The sequence below is a fragment of the Chelonoidis abingdonii genome, chromosome 7 (genome assembly GCF_003597395.2).
Source record: "Chelonoidis abingdonii isolate Lonesome George chromosome 7, CheloAbing_2.0, whole genome shotgun sequence".
NCBI classification, from domain to species: domain Eukaryota; kingdom Metazoa; phylum Chordata; order Testudines; family Testudinidae; genus Chelonoidis; species Chelonoidis abingdonii.
This window is the reverse complement of record NC_133775.1, coordinates 22,681,051-22,707,793: the sequence shown is the minus strand read 5'-3', so window position 1 is coordinate 22,707,793 and position 26,743 is coordinate 22,681,051. Positions and strand designations below refer to the sequence as shown.

At 38.6% G+C, this 26,743-nt stretch overlaps 1 protein-coding gene across 3 annotated transcripts in view; it reads left to right on the top strand.

Moving 5' to 3' along the window:
* NEGR1 (neuronal growth regulator 1) overlaps positions 1-26,743 on the top strand; it is a 727,443-nt gene that overhangs the window by 395,009 nt on the left and 305,691 nt on the right. For all 3 annotated transcript variants that reach the window (XM_075067714.1, XM_075067715.1, XM_075067716.1), the window contains exon 4: positions 25,760-25,891. In XM_075067714.1, the coding sequence (XP_074923815.1) occupies positions 25,760-25,891 (132 nt within the window). The remainder of the gene's footprint in view (positions 1-25,759; positions 25,892-26,743) is intronic.

Below are 26,743 nucleotides of genomic sequence, written 5' to 3'. Positions count from 1 at the left end.
GCAAGGGATCCCTTGATTTATTAGGGGAAAAAGTACGGGATACTTGCAAACACTAGTTTTCTCTATAGTGTTTGCATCCTAATTTCTGCAAATTGAGCTTATCTAGAGCTAAGGTTAATTTGCCCTTCATGTTTTTCATCAGTTCTCTCCTAGAACTCCCACTGACAACAGCGAGGCTTACATACATGCATCAGAACAAGAATACAGCACTAAGCAATAAAGAATTATATTTAAAAGATTCTGGAATTGTTTGTCAAAGCTGCTACTAAAAGATAAGATACTAAAATCTCTGTATACAAATGATTCAATGTAGCCTAATTCAGAAAAGTTATCATGATTTGCATCAATGCAGCCTCAACTTGGATGAGATCTGATACAATTTTTTGAACAAGAGATAAAAAAAAACTTAAATGTTAATGAAAATAAAATATATTTAAAGATGATTTTAACTTAGTATATAAATTATTGGCTTGTAACCTTTATGGTGAATGTTTTACTTAGTCATTATGTGAATGCATTCATTATATAAATATTCATTATACAAACCCATTATGTAAATCCACAAAATCTACACACACAGTGTAACGCCAAAAGGAATGTGAAACTGTAGTTTGTAATCTGAAATTCTCGTATTGTTGAAATGTCATTTGATTAAATTGTAGGTATTTATTTTGTTCTGACATTTAAGAGCAAAGTTTAACATCCATAGTTTAAGAATGAAACCAGAATGTTAAAGAATTAAGGTCTGTCTGAAACATAACGCTAGTTTTAAACACTTGTATACACACCATACTTGTTATATTGCCATCTTTGGAAAGCAAGCACTGCAAATGTTACCAAGAGGAGTTGTACACAGAAAGTGGACCCCCGTCTAAATACCACATGGCAGTAATTTTGCAATGGCCTGATCCACTCCATTGATTTGGTTCATGTCTCAGGTGAGCAAGGGAAGGAGATGACCTGCAGTTCCTCCTCTTCTTTCAACAAGTTGGTCTGGCAGCTATTTGTTTTACACATGCACAAGGCTTTCAGATATGCTTCTCTTTTCTCACTCTTTTAGGGTGGGGGGGATGGAGAAGATAAAACAAGAGGATTGTGACTGGTGGTGAGACAAAAAGAGATAGATGAAGCTGGCAGTTGCAAATCTGTTTAGATCCTTTGCTGTTACTGAAAAATGCACGATATGCTGAATGAGCAGGAGTCCTATGGTAAACGTAGTCTGTGATCATGTTATTAAAGACTCTATTAAAGTTTATATGAGCACCCTTAATTCTGGCATTTCCTAACTTTTGAGTGCTTGACTTCACAAGCTGAATGTTCTTTGAACATACTTTTTAGATGTACTTCCTGGATTTTTAAAAAGCAAATTGAAAAAAACAGAGTAGACCATGTTGGAACCATAGTCACACCTTCATAGCAGAATTAAAACATGTAGATGCATAACACAGGCATCAGCCACTTAGCTAACTAGTAGTAGTAGGTTGTCATCCTCTGTGTGACCCATCCACTAGAAGGAGATGAAGTACACATTTTGCCAGTGGGTTTCACAGCTATTTGAGTTTCCTCTTGTGGTTACCCACCCTTCTGCCTCTGGCCCCTCCAGCTTGTGTTGTCTCAGTCCCAGTCTCCCTTCTACCCCTCCTCATCTCAGGTTCCTCATCTCAGTCAACCCACATCCCTCTGACTCTTTGTCCTGTTCCCCAGCTCTTTCTCACACTTTCAGCAGCACCTTGTCCCAGTCTCTCTTCTCCCCATCCCATTCGGCCCTGCTCCTCACCCCTCCAAACTCAGATCAGGCTACTATCTCTCTATCCTCGCTGCCTGCAGCGGTGAGCACTGAGAAAACAGGAAAGAACAGAAAAAGAACAGGAAAGACAGCATCCCTCCTCACAGTCCCAACGCCTGGCAACACAGCACTCCTGTCTAACAGGATCCCCTTGCCAAATTTCAAGTCTCTGTGCCAAAGCAAGGAGGCACTAAAGAGAAAGAAATGGTTGTAAAAAAAATGTTAACATTGGCAAAATAACTTATTCTGAGAAACAGATGAACCATTTTTGCTGATGTTTAAAAAATAAAATAAAATTTAAAAATAAAATATATCAGCCATTGACAGACAAACAGCATGGGAAATTTAAGCTTAAAGGTTTAAATTCTGTCAAAGTTATAAGCAACAGAAAACAGGGTCTTACAATGGAAAGTGTTGGGCATTAATAATCTGGTAGATGGCGTGGATTGCAGATGACACTAAACTGGGAGGAGTGGTAGATACACTGGAGGATAGGGATAGGATACAGAGGGACCTAGACAAATTAGAGGCTTGGGCCAAAAGAAATCTGATGAGGTTCAACGAGGACAAGTGCAGAGTCCTGCACTTAGGACGGAAGAATCCCATGCACTGCTACAGACTAGGGACTGAGTGGCTAGGGAGCAGTTCTGCAGAAAAGGACCTAGGAGTTACAGTGGACGAGAAGATGGATATGAGTTGACAGCATGCCCTTGTTGCCAACAAGGTTAATGGCATTTTGGGCTGTATAAGTAGGGGCATTGCCAGCAAATCAAGGGACATGATCATTCCCCTCTATTCGACATTGGTGAGACCTCATCTGGAGTACTGTGTCCAGTTTTGGGTCCCACACTACAAGAAGGATGTTGAAAAATTGGAAAGAGTACAGCAGAGGACAACAAAAATAATTAAGGGGAGCACATGACTTATGAGGAGAGGCTGAGGGACTGGGATTGTTTAATCTGCAGAAGAGAAGAATGAGGGGGATTGATAGCTGCTTTCGACTACCTGAAAGGGAGTTCCAAAGAGGATAGATCTAGATTGTTCTCAGTGGTGGCAGATGATAGAATAAGGAGTAATGGTCTCAAGTTGCAGTGGGGAAGGTTTAGGTTGGATATTTAGGAAAACTTTTTTTCACTAGGAGGCTGCTGAAGCACTGGAATGGGTTACCTAGGGAGGTGGTGGAATCTCCTTCCTTAGAGGTTTTTAAGGTCAGGCTTGACAAAGCCCTGGCTGGGATGATTTAGTTGGGGATTGGTCCTGGTTTGAGCAGGGGGTTGGACTAGATGACCTCCTGAGGTCCCTTCCAACCCTGATATTCTATGAATATGCACCACTACTTGAAACATCTACAGTATAGCTCATGATAACAGCAGAATAATAAACACCTACAAAGCATAATATTCACAGCCAGTTCACTCTCTATTGCCTGCAATACTCTAAGTATTTGCAGTTGAATAATATTGGCAGTAGGATGTTTTGGAGGTAGGTTTTTTTTTTTCATTTTCATGCTGTGACTCCCCTCTCCTTGTTAGCAAACTCCAGTCTCTCTTTGTGCCCCCTTCTCTTGTGTGTGTGGGCACACACACCATGACTGAACTGAATCCAATACTAGCCCTATTGTTTCTGCACAGTGCTGAAGCTCTGAAGATGTATTACACTAATGTATCATCATAACACTGGTCGTTCTGACGATATATTAGTGTAATACATCTTCAGAGCGCTCAAATGATGGGACTGTCTAGGACGAATGAGTTTAGGAGTTGATTCAATTCAATTACAGGACAAAAGGCACTACTAGTCACGGAACACAGAAAGAGAGACTGTTTCCTGCAAAAATCTCACTGGAGCAGACTACTACAAAAATCTTGACATTTCATGGGGGAAAAGTTAGCTTGTTTGCTTTTAGTTGCAGTTGAAAATAACTACCCTGAAAAATTAACAAGCCTTAAAATTAGCACTAACTATGTTAAAAGTTAAAATGTTAAAAACATCTTGTTCCATATGTATTTAGCTATTGTAGGGTAATTTTTTTTCCCAAAAGTTTAATGAATATTTCCACACAATACAGAAACAGTAAACATTCTGTTTAAAAAGTAAGAACTATGTGTGATGGACTTTTTAAAAAATGAAAATTGATTTTTTTTTACTTTAAATCAAATAGGATCAGATTTCCAAAGACTTTTATAATGTATGAATTTATGTTTTAAGATGCTCAACTCTTTTCCTTTAACTTAAAAGTGGCTTTATCTTTAAACTATACTTTGCAGTTGTAGCACTCAGACCTAGTGAATTATATAGACCCAAGTGTCGATACAGCATGCGCATGTACAGACCAATACAATAGGTGTTAGTGTACCTAAACTTCAATTAATAAAATCACAATCCAAAACAATATATTCAATACAGCATTTCTTAGTCTATAACAAGCTGATAACTTCCACACTACTTTATAGCTGCTGTCATTAACACTACAGAGCTAATACTAATCTCAACTGCATAAAATATCTAGACATAAGTGGAGCTTTTCCTAGCTTTATAATTCAAAGTCGAATTGAAGACATTTCAAGTACTATGGAAATGGTCCCATCTGAAAGGCCTCTCTGTTAGATCGTTGTTAAGGTCCCAGGTGAATTGCTTTGTTCTAGGTATCTTAAATCTTGGGATTATTTGTTTCCTGGTTCATCAGTCTGAATTCCTGAGGCCAGTGACTGCTTCCAGCCTGGAGTGCCACTCATCTGACTCAGGCCAGGTCTACACGATGCGCGAAAATCGATTTTAGATACGCAATTTCAGCTACGAGAATAGCGTAGCTGAAATCGATTATCTAAAATCGATCTACTCACCCGTCTTCACCACGCGGGATCGATGTGCGCGGCTCGCCATGTCGATTCCGGAACTCCGTTGTTTTTGGTGGAGTTCCGGAATCGATGTAAGCATGCTCAGGGATCGATATATCGCGTCTAGATGAGACCCGATATATCGATCCCCAAGCAATCGATTGTAACGCGCCGATATGGCGCGTCGTATAGACATGGCCTAGTACTCCAAGTGATCACAAGCACTTCCTTTGCTTCTTTTTAAAGCCTTACTGCTAGTCAAGAATAACTCTGCCGACAGCACAGCTGTTACTTAGACTGATATGCATTTGCCATCTACAAAATTCCCCATGACACTCCATGTAATCACCTGGCTAGTGGCATGTGTACTGCCTTTTTCTGGATGGAATCAGAATTCTTCGACTACACCATAACCCCTGTAGTGCTAACTGAGATATTCCTTTAGCTCAAGTGTTAGAGGCCTATTCCTTTGGGGCAGGAGGATCCGAATTCCATTCTCACTATAGCTGCGAAGTTCTGAGTAGCTGTGATGTGCACCCTAGTGGCAACTGTAAAGATCCTAGATAGACATGGATATATAGATATATAGTTTTAGATATATTTACTGTATTATTCTATAGCATAAACTAGTTTCTTTGCTTAGGAAAAATAATGTAAAACAGTTCAGTGATTTAATTTGATAAGCAATGGCGATGACAGGCCTCCCTTATGCCATAATTTTTTCATCGTGTGGGCAATTGTTTGACTGTGGTATTAGCAGTGCACTCAGCTTTAAGGTGAAACATCTGTTCCTTGCAACTAAATTGGAATGGCCTAACCACAGTCCAGGAAAGTTTCAGTAGCAAATCAATGAGTGGGCCAGGATTAACCATGAGCCGGGAGGTTTCACATGTTCCTAAATAGGCCGGTCTAAAGGAAACACATCTGAGCATGTAAATGTCTCAATCTTCAGTTTCAAATCTGCTGTAAGGTGCTGGACCTGCATGTTGAAGTGATGGCTTCCTGGAAGACAACCACTTTCGTGACCCCTTTGTGAAAGTCAGTATTACAATAGGGAAGCGGAGAGCTTAGGTCTTTTTGTAGACAATTATACTTGACAAATTTATGTACATAAAACCTACATGCTACTGTGATGGGCATATTAGAAATGAATAGAAAAGAGAAGCCTAATATACAGTGGTCCATTTTGTACTTAAAATATTTATGCCATTAATACTTTATAGGGACTTTATTCTACTCTATATAGGTTCTTACACTGTGGTATCTGAACACCTTCCGGTAGTGCATTGTCTCATGTCACATCTGTCACATGTTTAGTTCTCTCATCCTGTCCCCAAGGGAGTAGTATGTGCAGTGGAATATCTTGCTTTGATAGGGTTTTAGCTGTTCATTTTTTGTAATATACATGTCACTGTGTATTTCTAAGAGAGACAAGGTAAGTGAAGTAATATCATTTATTAGATCAACTTCTGTTTGTTTATTGGACCAACACAGTTATAACAACACTGAAAACAACTATGTATTTATGTTAGAGAAAGCAAGGTCAAAGACATGTTCCTTGCTCTTGAAGTAGAAGTGGTGAGTGTGACAGATATTGCAACCGCACGCAGCATCTTTGAGGACTATATTGTACTTTATATTTAAAACATGAAAATCTCAAAAAGCCCTTATATTCAGATGGGCCAGACAGCATGAGCTGTAGAATATTTATAGCCCATATTTGCACCCATACAAATGATAATGTGTATTTGTGTGTTCCTGGCTTGCTAAATGGGTTTCCTGGGGAATCCCAAGGAGGTGGTGTGTGGGAGGGGTTAATGCAGATCCTCTGTAGATGGGTTAGTGGTTGTCCCTCCCCCTCTGGCTCAGTGGGAGGCCACTTTGCCTCACTTTGTCATTGGGGCACCACCAACTATCAGGGAATTAGTGAATCAAGTCCTAGGGCCTGAGGCCTCTTTGGTGGGGTAGGCCAGAGTAGCAAAAGAGTCCAGACCCTCAGACAGGACAGAGCACCAAACAGTTGAGGGAATTTGGGTCCTTAGGCAGGGAGAGGCTATCTGCAGTCTTTCAGCTGATGTCCTGACTCAGGCAGATGGCAAACAAATGTAAGCCTGGCGTAAGGTGGGTAGGCAGCCACTACAAGGGTGGGGCAGACATAGGGGAAGGAGGATTCGGGCCACCCTACTCCACTGGGTCCCAGACCACTAGGTCAGTGGGTATCCCACCACAACATGCTAACTTGGGTTCTGACTGTAAAACTGGACCAATGTTTGGTTTCCCTAGGGGCTACTTCCTACCCTAGGCTGGGGAAGGGGTTCCATAGTTCAGGGGTCTCATCGGGGTATTTGGCTACTGGCAATCCTGGTTGCTCCTCTCCACTTCCTCTGGAGTCAAGGTGCTTGTTGCTTGGTAGCAGGGCCTGGGGCCTGCAGCAGGCTTGGGACATCCATATCCTTCCCTGGCTCAGGCTCAACTAAGCTAGAGACCCAACCTCTTAAACTTCTTGTCCCATCCTTTAGCTTTTGGCGGGAGGGATGGGCCTGGCCTGGCTCTCCCCACCAGGGATCCGAGAGTGCCCTCCCCCTTTGGCTCAGTGGGAAACCACTCCACTTCACTACATCCTCTGACAGTAGTTATGTAAAAACCCAGCCTTTCAAGCTTGACCTTATTGGGGAGGGACTGTTTTATCTGTTTTCAAGAGCCTGGGAGACAAAGCAAGATTTCTAGTATAAAAAGCTAGTTTAAACAGACTCTGATTCTTCTGATTCAGCAAACCAACAGGACTTTAGGTCCTAGGGTGGCCCTAACCCCACGGAAGAGTTGGAAAGACTTTGTCCTGCCGGACTGCCCATGCGGAAGAAGGGAAATTCCTTGTATGTTTAGTGAGGATTTAAATCCTTTTATTGTTTTTATGTTTTTCCTCTGTAATGCTTTTGATCTCATAATAAATGTACTTTGCTTTGGAAGAGCTATGTGGTCATGTCGTAGCTTCCTACTCAGATTTGAACCTTAGCGTTCATAAACTGAGAAGCTAGCATGAATCTTCTAAGCTTAATTACCAGCTTAGATCTGATATCACTGCCACCAGCCAAGGATTCCAGGGCTTGGCTCCCTGTCTGGTCTCCCAAAACCTTCTCTGGGGGACCCCAAGACTCAGAAGCCCTGAGTCTTACCACAAAGGGAAATAACCCCCCTCCCCTTGTCTTCTCTTTACTTCCTCCCCAGGCTTCCCCTCCGTGGGTTATCCTGGAAGATTACTGTACTTAAACTCCTTGAATTACAAAACAGAGAGGGCAATTTACCTTCCCCCCTCCTTCTTTTTCCCCCTCCCAGTCTTTCCCTGAGAGAGACCGTAATCCTGGCACAGGGATTTCTATCCCCTAGAGCCTCACTTAGAAAAGAAAATCCAACAGGTTTTAAAAAGAAAAGCTTTATATAAAAAGAAAGAAAAGACATAAAAATGCTCTCTGTATCAAGATAACAATATACAGGGTCAATTGCTTAAGAAAAAAATGAATAAACAGCCTTATTCAAAAAGAAATACAATTTAAACATTCCAGCATCTACACACATGTAAATACAAAAACAATATAAAAACCTATATTGTCTTATACCTGTACTTACAACTGGGAAACAGAAGATTAGAAGCTTGAAGATAGAAAGATCCCTCTCATAGCCGAGAGACAGACAAAAGACACACACCCCAAAATTCCCTCCATGTGCTTTTAAAAAACCGGTTTCCTGATTGGTCCTCTGGTCAGGTGTTTGGTTCCCTTCGTTAACCCTTTACAGGTAAAAGAAACATTAACCCTTAGCTATCTGTTTATCAGAAGAGTTGGAAAGACTTTGTCCTACCGGACTGCCCATGCGGAAGAAGGGAAATGCCTGGTATGTTTAGTGAGGATTTAAATCCTTTTATTGTTTTTATGTTTTTCCTGTGTAATGCTTTTGATCTCATAATAAATGTACTTTGCTTTGGAAGAGCTATGTGGTCATTGGTAAAAACACTAATTGTCTTTGGAGAGAAATTCAAACCCAGGTGTTGGCTGTTAGGCAGACTGGCTTGCTGGGGATATCACAGTGTATGTATGGCACGGGGCTGCATGCAGCCTTAAAGTCCTGTGTCAGAAGGCACACGGCCCCCTCCCCAGAGACAGGTGATGATTAGAAGCCTGAAATATGACTAGACATTCCTGTAGTGGAATACGGATGTGGGATACAGAATTCAATTACCCTGAAATTGTGACAGTGTGGTTTGTGATTGTCCTTAGTTCCTGGGGGAGTTTATCCCAGAGTCTCAGACTGGCCATTGAGAAAGTTCTGTCTCATGCACAGATTTGCTTTACCCTTATTACAGAGAGTTCCATTGTGCCAGAGGAGCATATTTGTCAACCACAGTATTCATCGCAGAGCTTTAGCCAGACTTTTAGATATCCTGGGTTTGGGCCCTGAAGTACTTAAATAAGGACCGAGAACTTTAACTTGATTTGATAGTCTATAGGAAGCCAGTGTAGAGAGCAGAGAACAGATTAGATCTAATCACAATAACCTGAGGTGTTGAGGAGACACACGGAAGCATCTTTACTAATTGGAGTTTCCTAAGTGCCAAAGGTTTCATGCTCTAGTTCATCTTTTTGTAAAATTACTATTCTGGAGTCAAGTTTAGCAATCTGTAAAGTCAGCACATGTCACTAAATCAATGGCTCTTTAATATGAAACGCATTTGTAGCAGTTTCCCACCAACGCAGGAGGAAAATGGAGATATCAACCTATTAAAGGAAATAGACTTCCACCTATACATAGTTTTATTTATCAATTTAAAGGCAGCAGTGTAATTAATAGCTTCCAGTGGTTACTGTCTTTCTACCTTCCCTTTGTTTTTGGATTTAAGGAAAGAAAATGTATAGTATTGAATCCTCAAAAATTCATCTGTCCTTCAGAAAGGAAATGTCTTTTGATTTCAGTTTTAAAAAATGTTATTCAATGGACTTTACCCTGCAATGGATTAAATCCATTGTAGAATAGATTAAATCTGAAGATTCAGGACTGAAAATCACTTTCAGTATCAAACCTTTACATATGGAGTCACTGATATTAAACTTTGTGATTAATGGGCTGTCAATTAAACAGTCTCATAAAAATGTCATCATTATGAGAACTATTCAAATGTTTTAGTATCCCTTTAGGAGCAATTAGCAGTAATTCTGGAAATGTTCACATCATCTGTAAATTTTGAAACCCAGTGAAAAATTCTGCCTGTTAATTTGGAGTTGTTATAAGTAGTGAGCGAGATTCAGACTAAGATATTCAAATACTTTGGTCTGCTGTATAGTGAGGATACAGTGATAGTCTTAGTAAAACATGCATTTTCTGAGGAAAGCGATACAAAATTGGTGATTTTTTTTTAGAAAAATGCGTATAAGAATATTTATTTTTTTGTTTCAGGTGATTTTGTGTCCCCTTTTCAGCAGAAATGGGCAAAATGATTTCAAATTGATTTTTATGCAAAGATAAATTAGAATTTTAAAACCATCTTTCATTCAGATTAGGCTTTCTCTCCTCAGAGATGGACTAATTATCACCTGAGAAGCAGTATGTTTTGTAATCAAAGTTTTGTGAAATATGATGGATTTTTCATTGAAATTTCTAGTTCATAACCAAACACAAAGCAAGTACAAACTATAAATAGTTTTGCATTTATTTTTGTAAGTTCTTGACCCTGTCTAGTTCTGAGCAATGTGATCTTCTGGAGAGCAGTGCCTGAATTGGAGGGTAGGGGTGAAGTGATGGATGATCTCCAAAATATAATGCGATGCTCCAACTTTTTCTTTGCTTAAATTATTTTACCTTTTCCTCCCTAGTAGTAAGACCTGGAGAGTATAGTGTAGCCATCTATTAACTTCTTCCCCTTTCATTGTGAGTGCTGGATATCAGTGTAGAAAAGGAGAGTAAATGTGTACACTGATGGGGGACATGACTTCTCATAAAAGGGATGAAGTGAGTTTTGTGCGTAAATGGTTAATGAGATTGTGGTTAAGTGTTTGAGTATTCTCTGTTGGTAAACATATCCTCAACTTTAGAATGCAGTAATAGCCTTGTCTTATAGGCTACATACAGAAATCTTCGGAGAGAAAACTGGAGGAATCAGTGGGTTTATTGAAGTCCGATATTTTTATAGTGGATAAAGTAAAACACTAGCCATGATGGAGGCAAGATGGATATATACCAAAAGCTACTCAAATGAAGAAAAAGTTACCAGGTATAGCCAGAATCAGAACTGCAGAATTCAAATATTCAAAAATAAAGGAATGGAAAAAAATAAAACTATACTGACTTAAAATGAGATACAAATGCATATGTTAACAAATGTTGAAATGAAGAAATTGTATTAGCATCAGTCATGGATAATTAGCACCCTGCTAAGAGTCCATAAATCCTCACATAAGGGCTCTGAACTATGTTGAAGTTAGCCCTAATTACGTTGTTGTGGTTTTATAAATTCTTTACTTCTCCAAACTGAGAAGTATAAATTTTCATATTTAGCCTTGAAGACTAGAGAGAGAAAATCTTCTTCTACAATGAAATGTTTCATATATTTCAGCTCTGCCAAACAGAATTCTGAATTTCACAACATAACAAGAATTTCTCCCTGTTAAAGGCTCGTGCTTTGACTAAATCTCTGAGAACATATTCTGAATCAAGAACCCTGAATGAAGAAGAAAACATGTACTTCTCTCCCAGATAATCTGTCTGTTGACTGAAGACTGGTATTTGTGTCTGTGCTGCCAATACACCAATCTCTTCTATGCAGTACAAAGATTTCCAGAAACAGATCCCCAAAAGTCAAAGGGAGTAATCTGGTAGACATGCTGCCCACAGGTAACCATCAAATCTTTTGGTTTAAATGTTTTTTTCCCCTTTCAAAAGATAGCAAGATCCATAGCATCTTCACTGTAAGTATTAAAATGTAGATAGTTGTCCTTATATCAATATTCTACCTCTAAGGCAGCAAATTTCAGCATATGAGACAGTCATGTGTTCTTTGTTGCACTGAGGGCTTGGCTACATTAGACATTTCAAAGCGCTGCCCCGGCAGCGCTGCGGGAGCGCTGCCACGGCAGCGCTTTGAAGTGTGAGTGTAGTCAAAGCCGCAGCGCTGGGAGAGAGCTCTCCCAGCGCTGCTTGTAAACCACATCCCTTACGGGTGTAGCGTGCAGCGCTGGGAGCCACGTTCCCAGCGCTGCCGCCCTGATTACACTGACACTTTACAGCGCTGCATCTTGCAGCGCTCAGGGGGGTGTTTTTTCACACCCCAGTTGCAGCGCTGTAAAGTGCCAGTGTAGCCAAGGCCTGAGTGTAAAGGGAAAATTCAAAATTACTTCCAAAAATGGTAACTTTATGAGGCTCAGATATATACATTAGCATGACAGGTAGTTCTGCTCGGTGATTAAAAGGTAGTGTAACTTCGGAAAATGGCGTGGGGGGGAGGGAATTAAACTTGACATCTTCACTTTTAAAATCAATCTGTACCCTGGTGAGTCAAAACTAACCATTAATAAACTGCAGCAAATGGGAAGTTTGTGCAGGTAGAAAAATATAAATAATTCCTAAGACTAATTTTCTCTCTCTCTCTCTCTCGAACACAGCATCAAGGGGGAAAAAAAGATTTTCTTCCCAATAAGGTGATGTTTGAGGATTAGATATTCATGTTAAAGGAACACTGCAATGTTGTTAAGCTAAAAACGCTATACGGTAACTGACAGGTTTATGCTGGCATTAACGTTACTTAGTGCTCTCACGTCATCACAGCTACATTGCTTTGATGATTGACAGTAATACAGCAATTAAATATCTTCAAAAGATTTGTCACTCTAATGATGCATTTGTGTAATGATGTATTGCTATTATGTTATAATGCTACTCTGAAACACAAACCCTTAATATGAACACTCAGATGTGCTCTGCATGTTTTATCCCAAGAACTGTGTAAAAACATAGCTAAAAAGGAATATTTTTTGAGAGAAAGTAATAAACGCTAAAAGGCTAGAAAAGCCACTGCTAGCGTATACGTGTACAATCTTCCTTGATTTTTTTTCCGAACAAAACCTGTCATTGCATTGGTAAAGACTTATCTTGATTGTTCTATTCATGAACTAATAGAAAAATACATAAATTGTTCATTGTAAGAATCTAGAGGTGAAATTCTGGGCCTATTTGAAGTCGGTTGGAGTTTTGCCATTGACTTAGTAAGGCCAGGATTTCATCTCAGAACTCTAATTCCCACTCTCTCTCCAGTTCATCTATGAGACACTATAGAGCCTAATAGTGAGAAAATTAAATTGTCTTCTGAAACTTTTTTTCAGAGACTAGTAATTCAGTTTCTTCTCTCTTTCCCATGGCTATGGCTTTATTTAACTGGGTATACAGTAATCACAATATGTCTTAACTCATTGTCTCTGCTCACAGGTAGATGTGCGTATATATATAAAATCTTTTCTTCTATTGGATGGTTGTTGGAATTCTCCAGATGCTTATGATATTGAAGATAAAATGTAATAGACATTAGTGACAAAATTAATACAAATTCTTGGATTCATGAGAAAATGTTGTATATGCATGCATATATATCTGGCTTTTCAAAGAATTATGAAATTCATTTTCCTATTTTCAAAATGCATAAGCAAATGAGTTATAGTGATGTGCATATATTACCACCAACTTGGTACATGATAATGACATATTACCACAAACTTCATATGTGACATAGAATCATAGAAGATTAGGGTTGGAAGAGACCGCAGGAGGTCATCTAGTCCAACCCCTTGCTCAAAGCAGGACCAACCCCAGCTAGATCATCCCAGCCAGGGCTTTGTCAATCCGGGCTTTAAAAACCTCTAAGGAAGGAGATTCCACCACCTCCCTAGGTAACCCATTCCAGTGCTTCACCACCTCCTAATGAAATAGTTTGTTTCCTATATCCAACCTAAGACCTCCCCGACTGGCAGCTTGAGTACAATTGCTCCTGTTCTGTCATCTGCCACTTACTGAGCACAGCTGAGGCTCCATCCTCTTTGAATCTCTCTTCAGGTTTGAAGGCTTGCCTATCAAATCCCCTCACTTTTTTGTCATAAGTTAGATAGGTAAGGTAGGTTTTAATTTTCCTTTTACTGTAAAAGGGTTACAAAAGGGACCAAACACCTGACCAGAGACAAATAGGAAACCGGATTTCAAAAGTAAGGGTGGGAACCTCTGGAGGGTTTTGGCTGTTTCTGTGTCTTTTTTGTTTTTCTCGACTGTGAGTAAACAAGCCTTTTCTTCTACCTCATCTTCTTCAAATATTCTACTATCAAGTGTGAGTACAAAAGGAACAAAGTAATCGGACTGTGATGTGGCTTTGATTTGTATTTACATGGGTGTTGATTTCTGGCGGTTTAATTGGGTATCTTGTAAATCAGACTGTTTATTCCTATTCTTATAAGCCAAGAGCTGTATTGACATCTTAATGCAGTGATGATTATTTTTTCTGTATTTTCTTTCTCTTTATATAAGTTTCTTTTAAAACCTGGTTGAGTTTTTTGGTTTTTTCTCTGGTGGAAGGCTACAGGAAGGAGGGGTGGAAAATCTCCTTTATGTTTAGCTTTACTAGGTTTGAGGCATCGCTCAGGGGGAGGGTGATTACCCTCTTTGTTTTGCCTTCAAGGAGTTTAAGTACTGCGCATCGCACAGGCTACCACCTCGAGCGGAAGAGCGAACTAGGCTGAGCAGAAAACGAAGAGAGACAAGGGAGAGGAACTTGTTCCCGTTTGCAGATAGGGAAGAACACCCAGGGGTCTGGGTCTGGGGGGTCCTCCCAGGGCAAGTTGGGGAGGCCAGAGAGGGGGTCCCCCCAAGGAATTTGGGGAACCCAGGCTGATAGTAGCCTCAATACTATCTGGTGGCAGCGAAATAAGATCCAAGCTGGGTATAAGCTTGGGGAGGTTCACAGTAAGCACCCAGATTTTGTATGCTAAGGTCCAGATTTGGGACAGACGTTTACCACACTTGTCTCTTTTGCATACTAAACAAGCCCCATTCCCTCAGCCTCTCCTCATAAGTCATGTGCCCCAGCCCCCTCATAATTTTATTGCCCTCCTCTGGACTCTCTCCAATTTGTCCACATCCTTTCTGTAGTGGGGGGGGCAAAACTGGACCCAGTACTCCAGATGAGGCCTCATCAGTGCCAATAGAGGGGAATAATCATTTCCCTCAATCTGCTGGCCATGCTCATACTAATGCAGCCCAATAGGCCGTTAGCCTTCTTGGCTACAAGCGCACACTGTTGACTCATGAATCAACTCACTTAGGAACTTATTTTCAAAAGTATTCTCTCAGTAAGGGTGCCTCAAATTTAGACTTTATTTTCAAAGATGTCAAGCACCTGCAACTCCAAAGAGCATACATAATGGTTTTGAATCTGACCATTTTGCCAGTATCTGTGTTCTGATTCATTTAAATAATGAAAACTTAACAGTGGGAATTTTGAGTATGCTGCAAGTTTCCTCTTCAGTGGCCTTGAATCATAACCCAGTGCCTTTCTCTGAGCCAGAGTGAAGCGAAAGTACATCTCAGTTTGCCTGCTGACCTTGTAGCAACAGACTCTGTTGCATTCTTGGAAGAAAATAATGGGACATAATGAAGTTAGGGCTTAAAGTAGTAATTTTACTCTTGATAAAGCATATGTAATTCCTCTAATATTTTCTGCAATTATGTGTGATAATATTTTGTACTTCTATAGCACTGTTCATCAAAGGACTTTGTGCACATTAATTATACCTTGCAACTCCTCAGATTATATTTCCATTTTACAGGTGATTAAACTGAGCCACAGAGAGGCTAAGAGGCATATTTTCAAAAGTGCTCTCTAACTTTGGTTGGCAAACACTAGACACACATCACATTTGAAAATAAAGCCATCGGTGTACAAAATTGAGAACACGAAATTAGAGATGACTTTTTAAAATTTAGGATTAAGTGATTTAGTCTGTCACATAGGAAGATCGTGGCCAAACCAGGAATACAGCCCAGATTTCCTGATCCCCAATCAACTGCTTTAGCCACTGAACCAGCCTTCCTTTTACTGTGTGTCCACATAAAGCAGACCGCACCTTTCAGTGAATCCTCATTAGGACAAGTCCTTTATACTGTATAAAAGATACTAAGAATCTATGATTTAGGACCTGTAATCTATTTTTAAGGATTAGTAGTATAGCCTGTGTAGCTCTGATCTTTTTCTCCGGTTATTTTCAGTTACAAAAATCTGCTAATGTTCTGAAAAGATAGTTGTACCAGGGAATTTTAATAGGTCAGTATAGCATCCTCACATGTACAGAATAGATTTACAAAGGAAGTGCTGACGGACTCTTAACAATTGCACCACCGATACACCCCCTAATAAGAATCATATAAGCATGCCCAAGTTTTCTTTAAAAAAAAAAAGTTTTTTTTGTTTTTATGTTAAAATATAAACACATAACAAAACAAAGCATAAAAATACATGTGAAAGATGGAAATATCATATACATAATAAAATTCAACATTCATCATTTATAAAACATGCAAAACGAACAAAAAACCACCCCTAGACCTGTAGGCATCATGCAGGGCATCAATTATTAAATAATAGATAAATAAGTGAGAATATAACCTTTGAGTATCAGGGACTAATATATGCTAACTTGCAAAAGTATGCAATAGTTTAATGTGTGACCAGGCACCCTCATATTTTTTCCAAGCATTTCTATTACAGAGTAATATTTCTATTAATGCAGTAATAGAGAGCCCCTTAAACTAATCTGTGTATGAAGGAGGAATTGCAGATTTCCATTTTCTCAGAATAACTCTTTTGGACACTAACATACTTAATGCAATCCATTTCTAAGTGCTAACTGGTAATACCAGCTTGTTCAGCACCCCTAAAATACACAAGCTTGGAGAAGGAAAGAAAGCAACACTTAATGTTTTTGAGAGGGCATTGAATGTGGCATTCCAGAATACATGCATTTTTGACAGGTATAGAGGATGTGTGAAAGGTTATCATGTGGCTGTTTGCATTTCCATGTGAGTTACCAATCTAGCCTTAAACAAATGTTCTGGAGTCCAGTAGTACCTGTTTAGTATCTTGTTCTGGAAGAATCTGGAAGAATCACAGCTTTCTGTTGTGATAATTAGGCTAAGTACTTTTTCCCTTTTTTTGTTGTTGTTGTTGAGACTGAGATTTAGGAGGCAATTCAAAGCATAAAGCCCCTGATAAGTAATTCATACAAAGAGACTTTTGTTTCCATATTTCTTAATATGTTCTCCTGGAGGTGGGAACATTGAAACAGAGCAGTTGTCCCCTATTCTTAGATGAATCCATGAGCATAGCTGCTGAAAGAAGGAATTGTGAGACAGTGGTAGCTGATATTTGTTCAACATGTAATCAAAGAAGGCCAGTCTATCATCTTGTAATATATCTTTATTTATTTGGATAGAAAAAGGATTAAGTGTGGAGTTGGCCTTGATTGTGAGGCACAGGTTTTCCCATAGTCATACAAGAAGAGAATTAGCAAGATCAGACGCTGTAATCATCTTAATGTTTTACAGGATGCCCCATGTAGATGCAAATATTGAATTTTCCCGTTAAGGGTAGGGGGAGCCTTTAAAGTTATATAAAAGAGTAAAGGGAATCAAATATGGCATAGCTAAGCAATTTTCAATATCAAACCAGGCTGGTGTGCATACAGAGCTACTGTAGGGGACACATTTGGGATGCTAGATTAATATAAATGCAAATCTGGCAACCCCATGTAACCTCTAGTTGCTCCAGATTTTTTAAGGGTCCTGTGTGACAAGCGAGACTATTCTTTATCCCACATGAATTGCATGATAAGCCCATTTATTCAAGCAAAAAACAAGAGAGAGACCTGGAAAGGCAATAGACTAACGATATAAATTAATCTGGGGCAGATATTCATTTTGTCTATTTCTGTTCTCCCCAGTATGGATAGAGGAAGGAGATGCCACCTATCTACATCCTTGGAAATTTCTTTTTATATAGAACCCATATTTATAGAAACAATATTGGGAATATTAGGACAAATTTCCTAAATAAGTTATTTCCTTGCATATTTGAAGTGGAAAATGCTGAACCTGAGAAGGATCTGGTCTTTTAGATATATCCATTGCTTATGACTTATTCCAGTTAAAGTGAAAACCTGAGATCTTTCCAAAAATATCAACTACATTCAATAATGATGTGATTCATGAGGATGGGTTCTTCAATAGTATAAAAATGTCATCAGCATGTAAACTGATTTTGTATTCTTTCCTATTTAAAGTCAAACCTTCAGTGGCTAGTGCTAATGAATGTACATTGCCAGTGGTTCAAGAGAAACATTAAAAAGGAGGGGCAAGAGGGGAAAGCCCCGTTGTATCCCTCTTTCTAGTTGAAATGGAGAAATAATTGTTCTAGCTGATAATAAACAATGTGAGAGTTGCATAATACACTGACCCCATTCAGGAATATTGGTCCAAATCCATTTTTTAGGACAGCCATTAGATTAGGCCATTAAACCCTATCAAAGGCTTTCTCTGCATCTAGAGATGAAGCTATGGAGGGAACATCTGACTTCTGAGCTTGCTGGATCAAGTGAGTGATTTTCAGAACTCAATGTTCCTTTAATGAAACCAACTTGATCTGTGTGTATAATTCATGGGATAATGGTGTTCAGTCATGTCACTAAAATTTTTGCAATTATTTTGCAATCTATGTTCAGTATTGATACTGCATGAAAGTTGCCACAGTTGCAACAACCTTTATTCTTCTTAAATATTAAAGTAATTAAATCAGTTTTCATGTGATGAGACATGGTTCCTTTTTGGAATGTTTCTGTGAAGACCTTTGAAAGAATATTAGATAGCTGATTATAAAATGTTCTGTAGAAATCTGCTGGAAAGCCATTCATCCTAGGGACCTTGCCAGAATTCATATTTGTATAGTCTGTTCGATCTCTTGTGTTGTGATAGTTTTGTCCATAAACAACACTTATTCTGAAGATAGGGTATTAAAAGGTAGTCCTTCAATGAAAGGGTCAAATGTATTAGTGTCAAATTGGTTGTCTGATTTATATCAATCTTTATAGAATTGTTTAAATTGATTATTTATATCTACTGGTTTAAGGATGGCTCCCCCTACCCGATCTTTTTGTAATAAGGAGGAAATGCTGTCATGGGCCTGTTCCATCTTAAGTCTCTGGGCAAGAAGTTTACCTCCTATATCTCCCCATTCATAATATCTTTCTTAGATCCTGTTGAGTGCAAATTTGACTTGGCTGGATAAGCATTCATTATATTTATATTTGTCATTGAATAGAGGACATCAGATGTTTTCATTATTTTGGTCAGTTATGTGCATTATCTGCAACTCATCTACTTCCTTGTCCAGAGAGTCTAGTATTGAGTCTTTCGTTCTTCTTTTGGGAGGCATGCTTTATGCATTCACCCTTATGGTAGCTCTCAGAGCTTCCCAGAAGGTAACTGAGTGCTTTTGTGTGTGTGTGTGGAGTTAGAGATGACTGAATCAACTGTGGGACAAAATTTTGCATCCTTTAGTAACAGTGTGTTCAGCTTCCACCTTGAAGATTTTAATGATGTGTAAACGGTGTCTAAGGTAAGTATACTGGGAGCATGATCTGAAATTGATATATTATCAGTAGCTGCTTCTAGGCATGCTGGAATTAGTTCTAAAGGCACAAGAAAAAAGTCAGTTCTGGAGTAAGATAAATGTACTGTAGAAAAATATGTATAGTAGTGTTTCTTGGGGTGTTTCAGTCTCCATATTTATTTTAAATCAAATTAATGCATTAATATAGTAGAAATTCAGAGTTATGAACTGACCAGTCAACCACACACCTCATTTGGAACTGGAAATACACAATCAAGCAACAGCAGGGAGAAAAAAAAAAGCAAATACACTACAGTACTGTGTTAAATGTAAACTACTAAAAAGAAAAGGAACGTTTAAAAAAATATTGACAAGGTAAGGAAACTGTTTCTGTGATTGTTTTGTTTAAATTAAGATGGTTAAAAGCAGCATTTTCTTCTGCATAGTAAAGTTTTGAAGCTGTTGAGTCAATGTTCAGTTGTAAACTTTTGAAAGAATAACCAAAACATTTTGTTCAGAGTTTCAAACAACCTCCATTCCCAAGGCATTCGTAACTCTGAGGTTCTACTGTAATGAGGGTTGGCCGATTGTGCTTTGAGAGATGGGTCTCAAGTAATTGGATTTGTCCAGATATCTGTCTACTATAGTATTCCAATTGCCTCTCAGGAATGTCTTTTTTTAATTAGAAAGAATGTCTGCAATGTCTTTGAAAAATTCAGAATTACCTCCACTTGGTTTGTAAATGCTTCCTAGAATTAACTTCTTTGAGTTGAAACAGCCTTCAAAAAGAATGTATCTTTCCTCAGGATCAGACCAAGACTGTATACATTGAGAAGTTATTCTTTTATGAAATAAGATGTATGTGCCTCTGCTCTTAGAATTTAATGATGGGTGAAACTCAACACCTACCCACATCTTCTTGATTCCTTTGGCATCTATTTATGCTAGATGAGTTTCCTGCAATAAAGCTACTTGGAACTTTTTTTGATCTGAAGTGTCTCAGGATTTTAATTCTTTTGGAAGGTTAAGTCCACTCATATTCCAGGAACATACTCCAAGAAAATTAATTCAATGTTTCAAATTGTATATTAAGACATACAACCTCATTCTAAAGATATATATTTCCTCATTGATATTGTAAAATCTCTAGGATATGGTCTGTATTATACATATTAGATACTGGTTAGTTTTGAATGAATTTGTGCCTTCAGTTGTGCCTTCAGTTGAATTTGTGCCTTCAGTTGATTATTAGTTAAATAATAGCATGTGGCTTCCAAAGTATATTTGTAACAGAAAACAAAAAATTATCAGACTTAAAACAAGCCAGTGTGGGCATGTTCAGATCCTGATGGCTTCATTTCCATTTGATCTTCCCCTCCCTATATTGTCTACTAATAGTTTAAACATTTCTACATGCAAATATATTCGAAGTCAACTATTACCCTGTAAATACCATTGGGTATTCAAAGACGTATAATATATTTCTACCTACAGAAGTTTTTATGGATACATACATAAACATACGTAGATATACACAGACTCATCACTTGTAAATGTATAGTTGATTTGGTAAATCAAATATAAACTAGTACCAAATCTAAATATGAAAAATATAACGATATAAAAAATTCATGTTTGTAGTATGCCAAATGCCCTGCACAAATTGAATAACTAATGCTATTTAAGGTTTAGGCTATAGTCTACTTTACATGTCAGGAATATTTACTGTTCCAAGGGATATGTGCTTACCATAACGTGACCCATCAGAGGTAGAGCTCTTCAAGAGATTCTGTCTAGCCCTATTAATTGTGAAGCTTAGTGCAGATCATACTTCAGTCAGTAGATGGTGCTGTCAGTCCCAGCTTAGTGTTAAACTGTTGCTTTCTGCATTGCAGTGCTGTTCAGTCGTTGTTATTGTTCAGTCCCAAAGGAGATCAAAGAAAAGTTCAACCTAGCTGGTTATCTTCTAGGAGTTGGAAGATTATATAAGTGAATATTACCATATCTACATAGAAAACGTAGGAAAACAAACTGATTTTTAAACTTGTTGAGGTATGCTTTTGTGATGGTTAAATCTGGCCTCAGTCGCAGTCTTTGAAGTATCTGCCAAGCTTCATAGGAGGTTTTGCCAAATGTCCTCTGGAGTGTTCTAAATCCATAGTGAAAGTGGATGGGTACTTGATGCTATATCTGACATTGGTCCCCCTCAGAATATGCTGTATGCCATTGAATGCAGCCCTCTTTTTGTAAAGTTCAGCTGAGAAATGAGGAAAAGGAGACATTTTGTGGTTTCAGTTTTTCTGACAGCATTCATTAACATTACTTTCTTACTAACATTATTTAACATGCATCTGACGAAGTGGGTATTCACCCCTGAAAGCTTATGCTTCAATACCTCTGTTAGTCTATAAGGTGTCACAGGACTCTTTGTCACTTTTAACATTACTTTAATGTTGAACTTCAGCAGTTTGAAGATGATAGGTCTGGGCTTAGACTCCTGCCTTCTATTACCAGGGATTCAATGAGCTCTTTCAATGTCTAATGGTGAGCTCTGGGGGGTCCAATTTAAGTATGTCAGGGATCAGCTTCTGAATAAAGCTGATGATATCTTTCTCCTCGAGACCCTCAGCAATGCCCCAGAGATGAAGGTTCTTTCTTCGAGATCTGTTTTCTAAGTCATCTTGTTTTTCTTTCCGTTTGTCTAATCTAAAAGGTTTCAGTGGCAGGTTTTTTTAGCTTATTTTTCAAGTGTGACATTGTTTAGAGAGTTCATGAATATCTTTTGAGATTGAATCTAGTCAGTCAGTGCTGTAATGTCTGGGCTAGGTTCTGCTGTAGCCTTGCAAACTCTCCCTTAAGCTGCTTAGGTGATTCAAACTTAGGTCTTTTGTTGTGTCTCATTTTTCATTGGAATTCATATTCAACAGTTTGAAGTTTATCCGAGGGTTTAATTTAAACTTTTATGTCAGAAACGTATTGCCAGTTTGTTAGGAAAATAATTATTAGAGATTAATTAATATGCAGGCGTGAGGAGGTCTGGGACCAGGCAGCCATCTTCCACGTGGGTACCATTCAACCCTAACTCAAGTTTTTTGTATAGCAGTTGTAATGAGTTAGAGCAGTAGCAATTTGTTATTCAGCATCCTTTCTCCCTAACAGTACCAAGAAGCAGTCTTTTCTCAATATTTATTTACACATTCACTTTCCCTGCAGATATTGTTTCTGCTGATAATTTTCAGCTGGACTGATGACTGCTTACCAGATCTGGGAACTAAAGTTGTTTGTGTGGTGGCTAAGGTGACCAGACAGCAAGTGTGAAAAATCGGGATGGGGTGGAGGTAATAGGAGCCTATGTAAGACAAAGACCCAAATATTGGGACTGTCCCTATACAATTGGGACATCTGGTCACCCTAGTAATAGTGGAGTTGTGCCGAATACCTAAACCTGTCACTTCTGTCAATATGGAGTGGCACTGTAACAGTGATATTGACCTCTGCTGAGGCTGAGTATTATCACATTCAGATTGCAAAGTAAATGCCACAAGTGCAGTTACAATCAAAGAATGGTTAAGAAGGCTAGAGATAGGTGAGAGGAAGTTGGGGAATTTCCTTATGTTTATGTATGAAAAAAACCACCTTGGGTTTCTAGTGAGGAGTGCTAGCTAGTGGCCAGTGAGTATAATCCTGAATATCTATTTTATGGATTTGTAAGACACTACACTTCACTTATTGTCTTCTTTCCAAATTGATGTTGGTAATCGAAATTGAAAAAGGCATTAATTACCCCCCAATATTAGACAAAACCTGTCTCCAAATTTCACGATTGATCTAATCCCCAGAGAAATTTAGGTTGGAGAGTTTTTAATCTCATAATTTTAAAAGGATTTTTAACATACAGTATTGTATACTTTGTAGTGTTTTATGCATTGTTTTCTCAGTGTTATACACAAACTGTGTGCTTTCCTATTGACAGCCTCCCATGTAATTGTTATCTCATAAATTTAGCTATCACAGACTTAGCCTACTTTTGTGTAGATAATTACAAGGTGGGATGATTTACCCAAACTGAGCATTGTGATTATTTTTAGTATGCACAGATAGAGTGTATGGAAAGTTATTTCCAGGGAAGCAGTGTGGTCTAGTGGTTAGAGGAGACAATCAAGGCACTTCGGTTGAAATCCTAATCCCACTGACATCATTAGAAAAACTCTACTAATGTCAGTGAGACAAGGATTTCAGCTTCAATTTCTGTTCCCATATCCACCACTTACTTGCTGTGTAACTGTGAGCAAGTCATTTAACCTCTCTGTATCTCAGTTTCCTTTGTAAAATTGGAATAATACTCACCCAGCTTTTGTCAGTTGATTTCCTTCATGTTGCAACATGATCTTTAAACAAAAAGTGAGTGGCCTCTATACAATGTGCTTTTAGATGCAGGATTATCACACAAACTTGAGAAACTAAAAATTCTTTCACAAACTGGAGTAGATCCTTTTGGATGAATAGAAAAATACTAACATTCCATATATGATTCACTGGAGCATTGCCCTCTGGGATGTGAAATTTGATAGAGTCTCCTCTGTGTAGCTGAATAAATTCCATAAATTCATGGAGATCTGGTAGCCTTTCACTGAACCCTTTTTGGACTTTGTACCCAGTGCTTCCCATAATACTTTGTAAAGTACACCTCTGATCCCATTGAAACTTTTTCCTTCCCTGTAACTCAGTTCTTGCTTTAAGTGCTCCGAGAGGTAAGAATTAGGATATTCTAGATTAGTTTTGTGAATAGTCCTCTGTAGGAGATACATTATCACATTTTTAATCTTTTATGATGTAACTTCCCGCAGAGAGGAGCGAGGGTGGATTGTGTATCCTTCTCTTTTTGTGAGTGTGACGGAGTGCTGTAAGCAGTTACAAATAAAGCCCTTTGCAGGCCAGCACCCTGGTCACTTAGGATCTGTCTACACAGGGATTACAAATTTGTTTTTGGCCCGGGTCAGCTGACTCAGGCTCTGGGGCTGAAAAATTGCTTAAAAGTGGAGGTGAATTGCTGAAAGTGGCGATCCTGCAAGGGTAGAGGGTCTGAAAGCTTGGGTTCCAGCCTGAGCCTGAATGTCTACACAGCAATTTTTAGCCCCTCGGCTCAACCCCTGTGAGCCTGAGTCAGTTGACCCGGCCAACTGCGGCTGTGCCTCAGGTCTTTTAACACTGTGTAGACATACCCTTAGATCACCCAGGACACTGAGTGCAGTTAGAGTAGGAAGGAGTTAAGTAGCTTGATTGGGTTTGGAAGGGTAGAATGAATCACTTACATCTGTAAAATTTTCCAGTAAATTGATTCAACCTGGCAACGGTGGCCCATAACAGCAGTAAACCATCTGAAGAGTAACAGCTGGTTCCTTTGTGGAAGATTACTTTTCATAATTTCTCTCTTATGAACAACATCGGGAAAAATCATCCTGGTGCAATTTACTGTATCCTGTAAATTATTTCACTAGATTTTATCACTGTTCAGTTCAATTCATATTTTTTCCATTGCAGTTTTATCATTCCTACTTTTTGGAACTGGTGTTTTCAGTGTTTTTTTTCCCTTGTGAAAGAGCTGGAGTATCTGGGACCTGTTAGTGAGTGATATCTTGATAAGTATAGAAACTCCTGTGTAGAGAACCTGCATGAGGCCTATATATCAATTAAATCCTTAAAATAAGGCTTAAGTGGAACTTAAGCAATAAACAGGCCTTGTACTCATCCTCTACATGAATTTCTGACACAACTAACTATTTGACGATTTTACCATTGCTCTGTACGTTGTTTGCAAGGTTCTTAACAGTTGACCAAATCTTATCTGTGTTGTCACAATGTGAATAGCAACTTCCAGCAATTTCTGCCCCCTTTTAAGCATGTATATTCCAACGTGTGATTTATGAGAACCACTGTTGTGCATTTTAGAAAGGTTTAATTAATATCTCAATAGACTAAAATCTTTAGTCTATTGAGAACTCCTCAAAGGACAGAAAAATGAACTTTCCTTCTAAGGATCTCAAAGTGCTTATAAGAAACCTGGAAACACTTTGTAAAAGTCAATATATACAGAACCATATTGGTGAATTTCATCTACACTGCTAGAAGGTTTTTAGATCTATGCCCATTTTGCAGCTGAGTTTATCTGATGTATGTTGAGATTAGGGAACTCTAATCAATTATAAAGAACTTGTATATAACCTTTCCTGGGAAGTAGTTGTTAAAGTATCACTTGTTAAACTTTCTCTTTCCTTAGAATTGTTTTCTGTACATAGTAGAACAAAGGCTATAATAACTGCCCAGTTTTATTGGAATAATTTTGTCAGCAATATCCAGAAGAAAATCATGAGTTTGTTGTTATACCTGAATGATGCTTCATGCACCTCCAGTTAAACTTTCTCGAATTTATTCTCTCTCGCTCTCTTTTCATTTCAGCAAAACCATTTGAAAATGGACAATATCTGGACATCTATGGAATTACAAGAGACCAGGCTGGGGAATATGAATGCAGTGCAGAAAATGATGCCTCAGTCCCAGATGTGAAAAAAGTAAAAGTCACAGTAAACTGTAAGTCCTATTACTTTTTAATCACTAAATCCAGTGGAGAGGAAAAAAGAGCTGAGAAGAAAACAGCCCAGTGTAGTATAGTGGCAACAAGCTGCTGAAATAATAGCCCTTTTCTAATAAAGTAGCGAAACATCCTGGACACTCACGGTTGGAGTTAGTTCCACAAAAGGGAGACGTGGAATAAAGGCTGAAATGTCTGTGTCCTCCAATCCTTCTGCAAAATGGAGGATGGTAATGGTTGACATTTCACATTTCTTGCTTTTGTGGACATAAGTCAGACCCTTGGGTGGTGATATTTTTTCACATTGGAGACTGAACTGTGTAATTCTCATTATTACTAATGGGACTGGAATCCCTGTATTTGTACATTGAAGGCTATATTCTTTTCTCAGAGTTCTTTTGCCACAGTGTTCTGTAGTTTAATTTTGTGCATTGTACAGTAATGTAGGAAGAAGAGATCATTTAGGCTGGTCTGTCTCAGTGGAAGTATATTAAATACCAGGTCTTACTATGATATAACCCCAATACAAATACATGAGAAGCTGTGCTAGAATGCAATTATTTCATTAACATCTTAGTAGAGATGTCTGATATCAGTGGAAGTGCATTAAGACTGGCTGTTAGATTACTTTATAGGCTATCAAGTCTGTCCGTACATGGGCTTTTTTGTCAATGCTTTGCTACTCTACAGTTTAAGTCAACATAAGTTATGTTGCTCAAGAATGTGACTTAGTCACCCTTGAACAACATAACTTATGTTGATTTAAGCGCCAATGTGGACAGCACTATGTCAGAGGGAGAGTTTTTCCTGCCGACATATCTACTGCTACTTGTGGGGGCTGGAGTAATTAA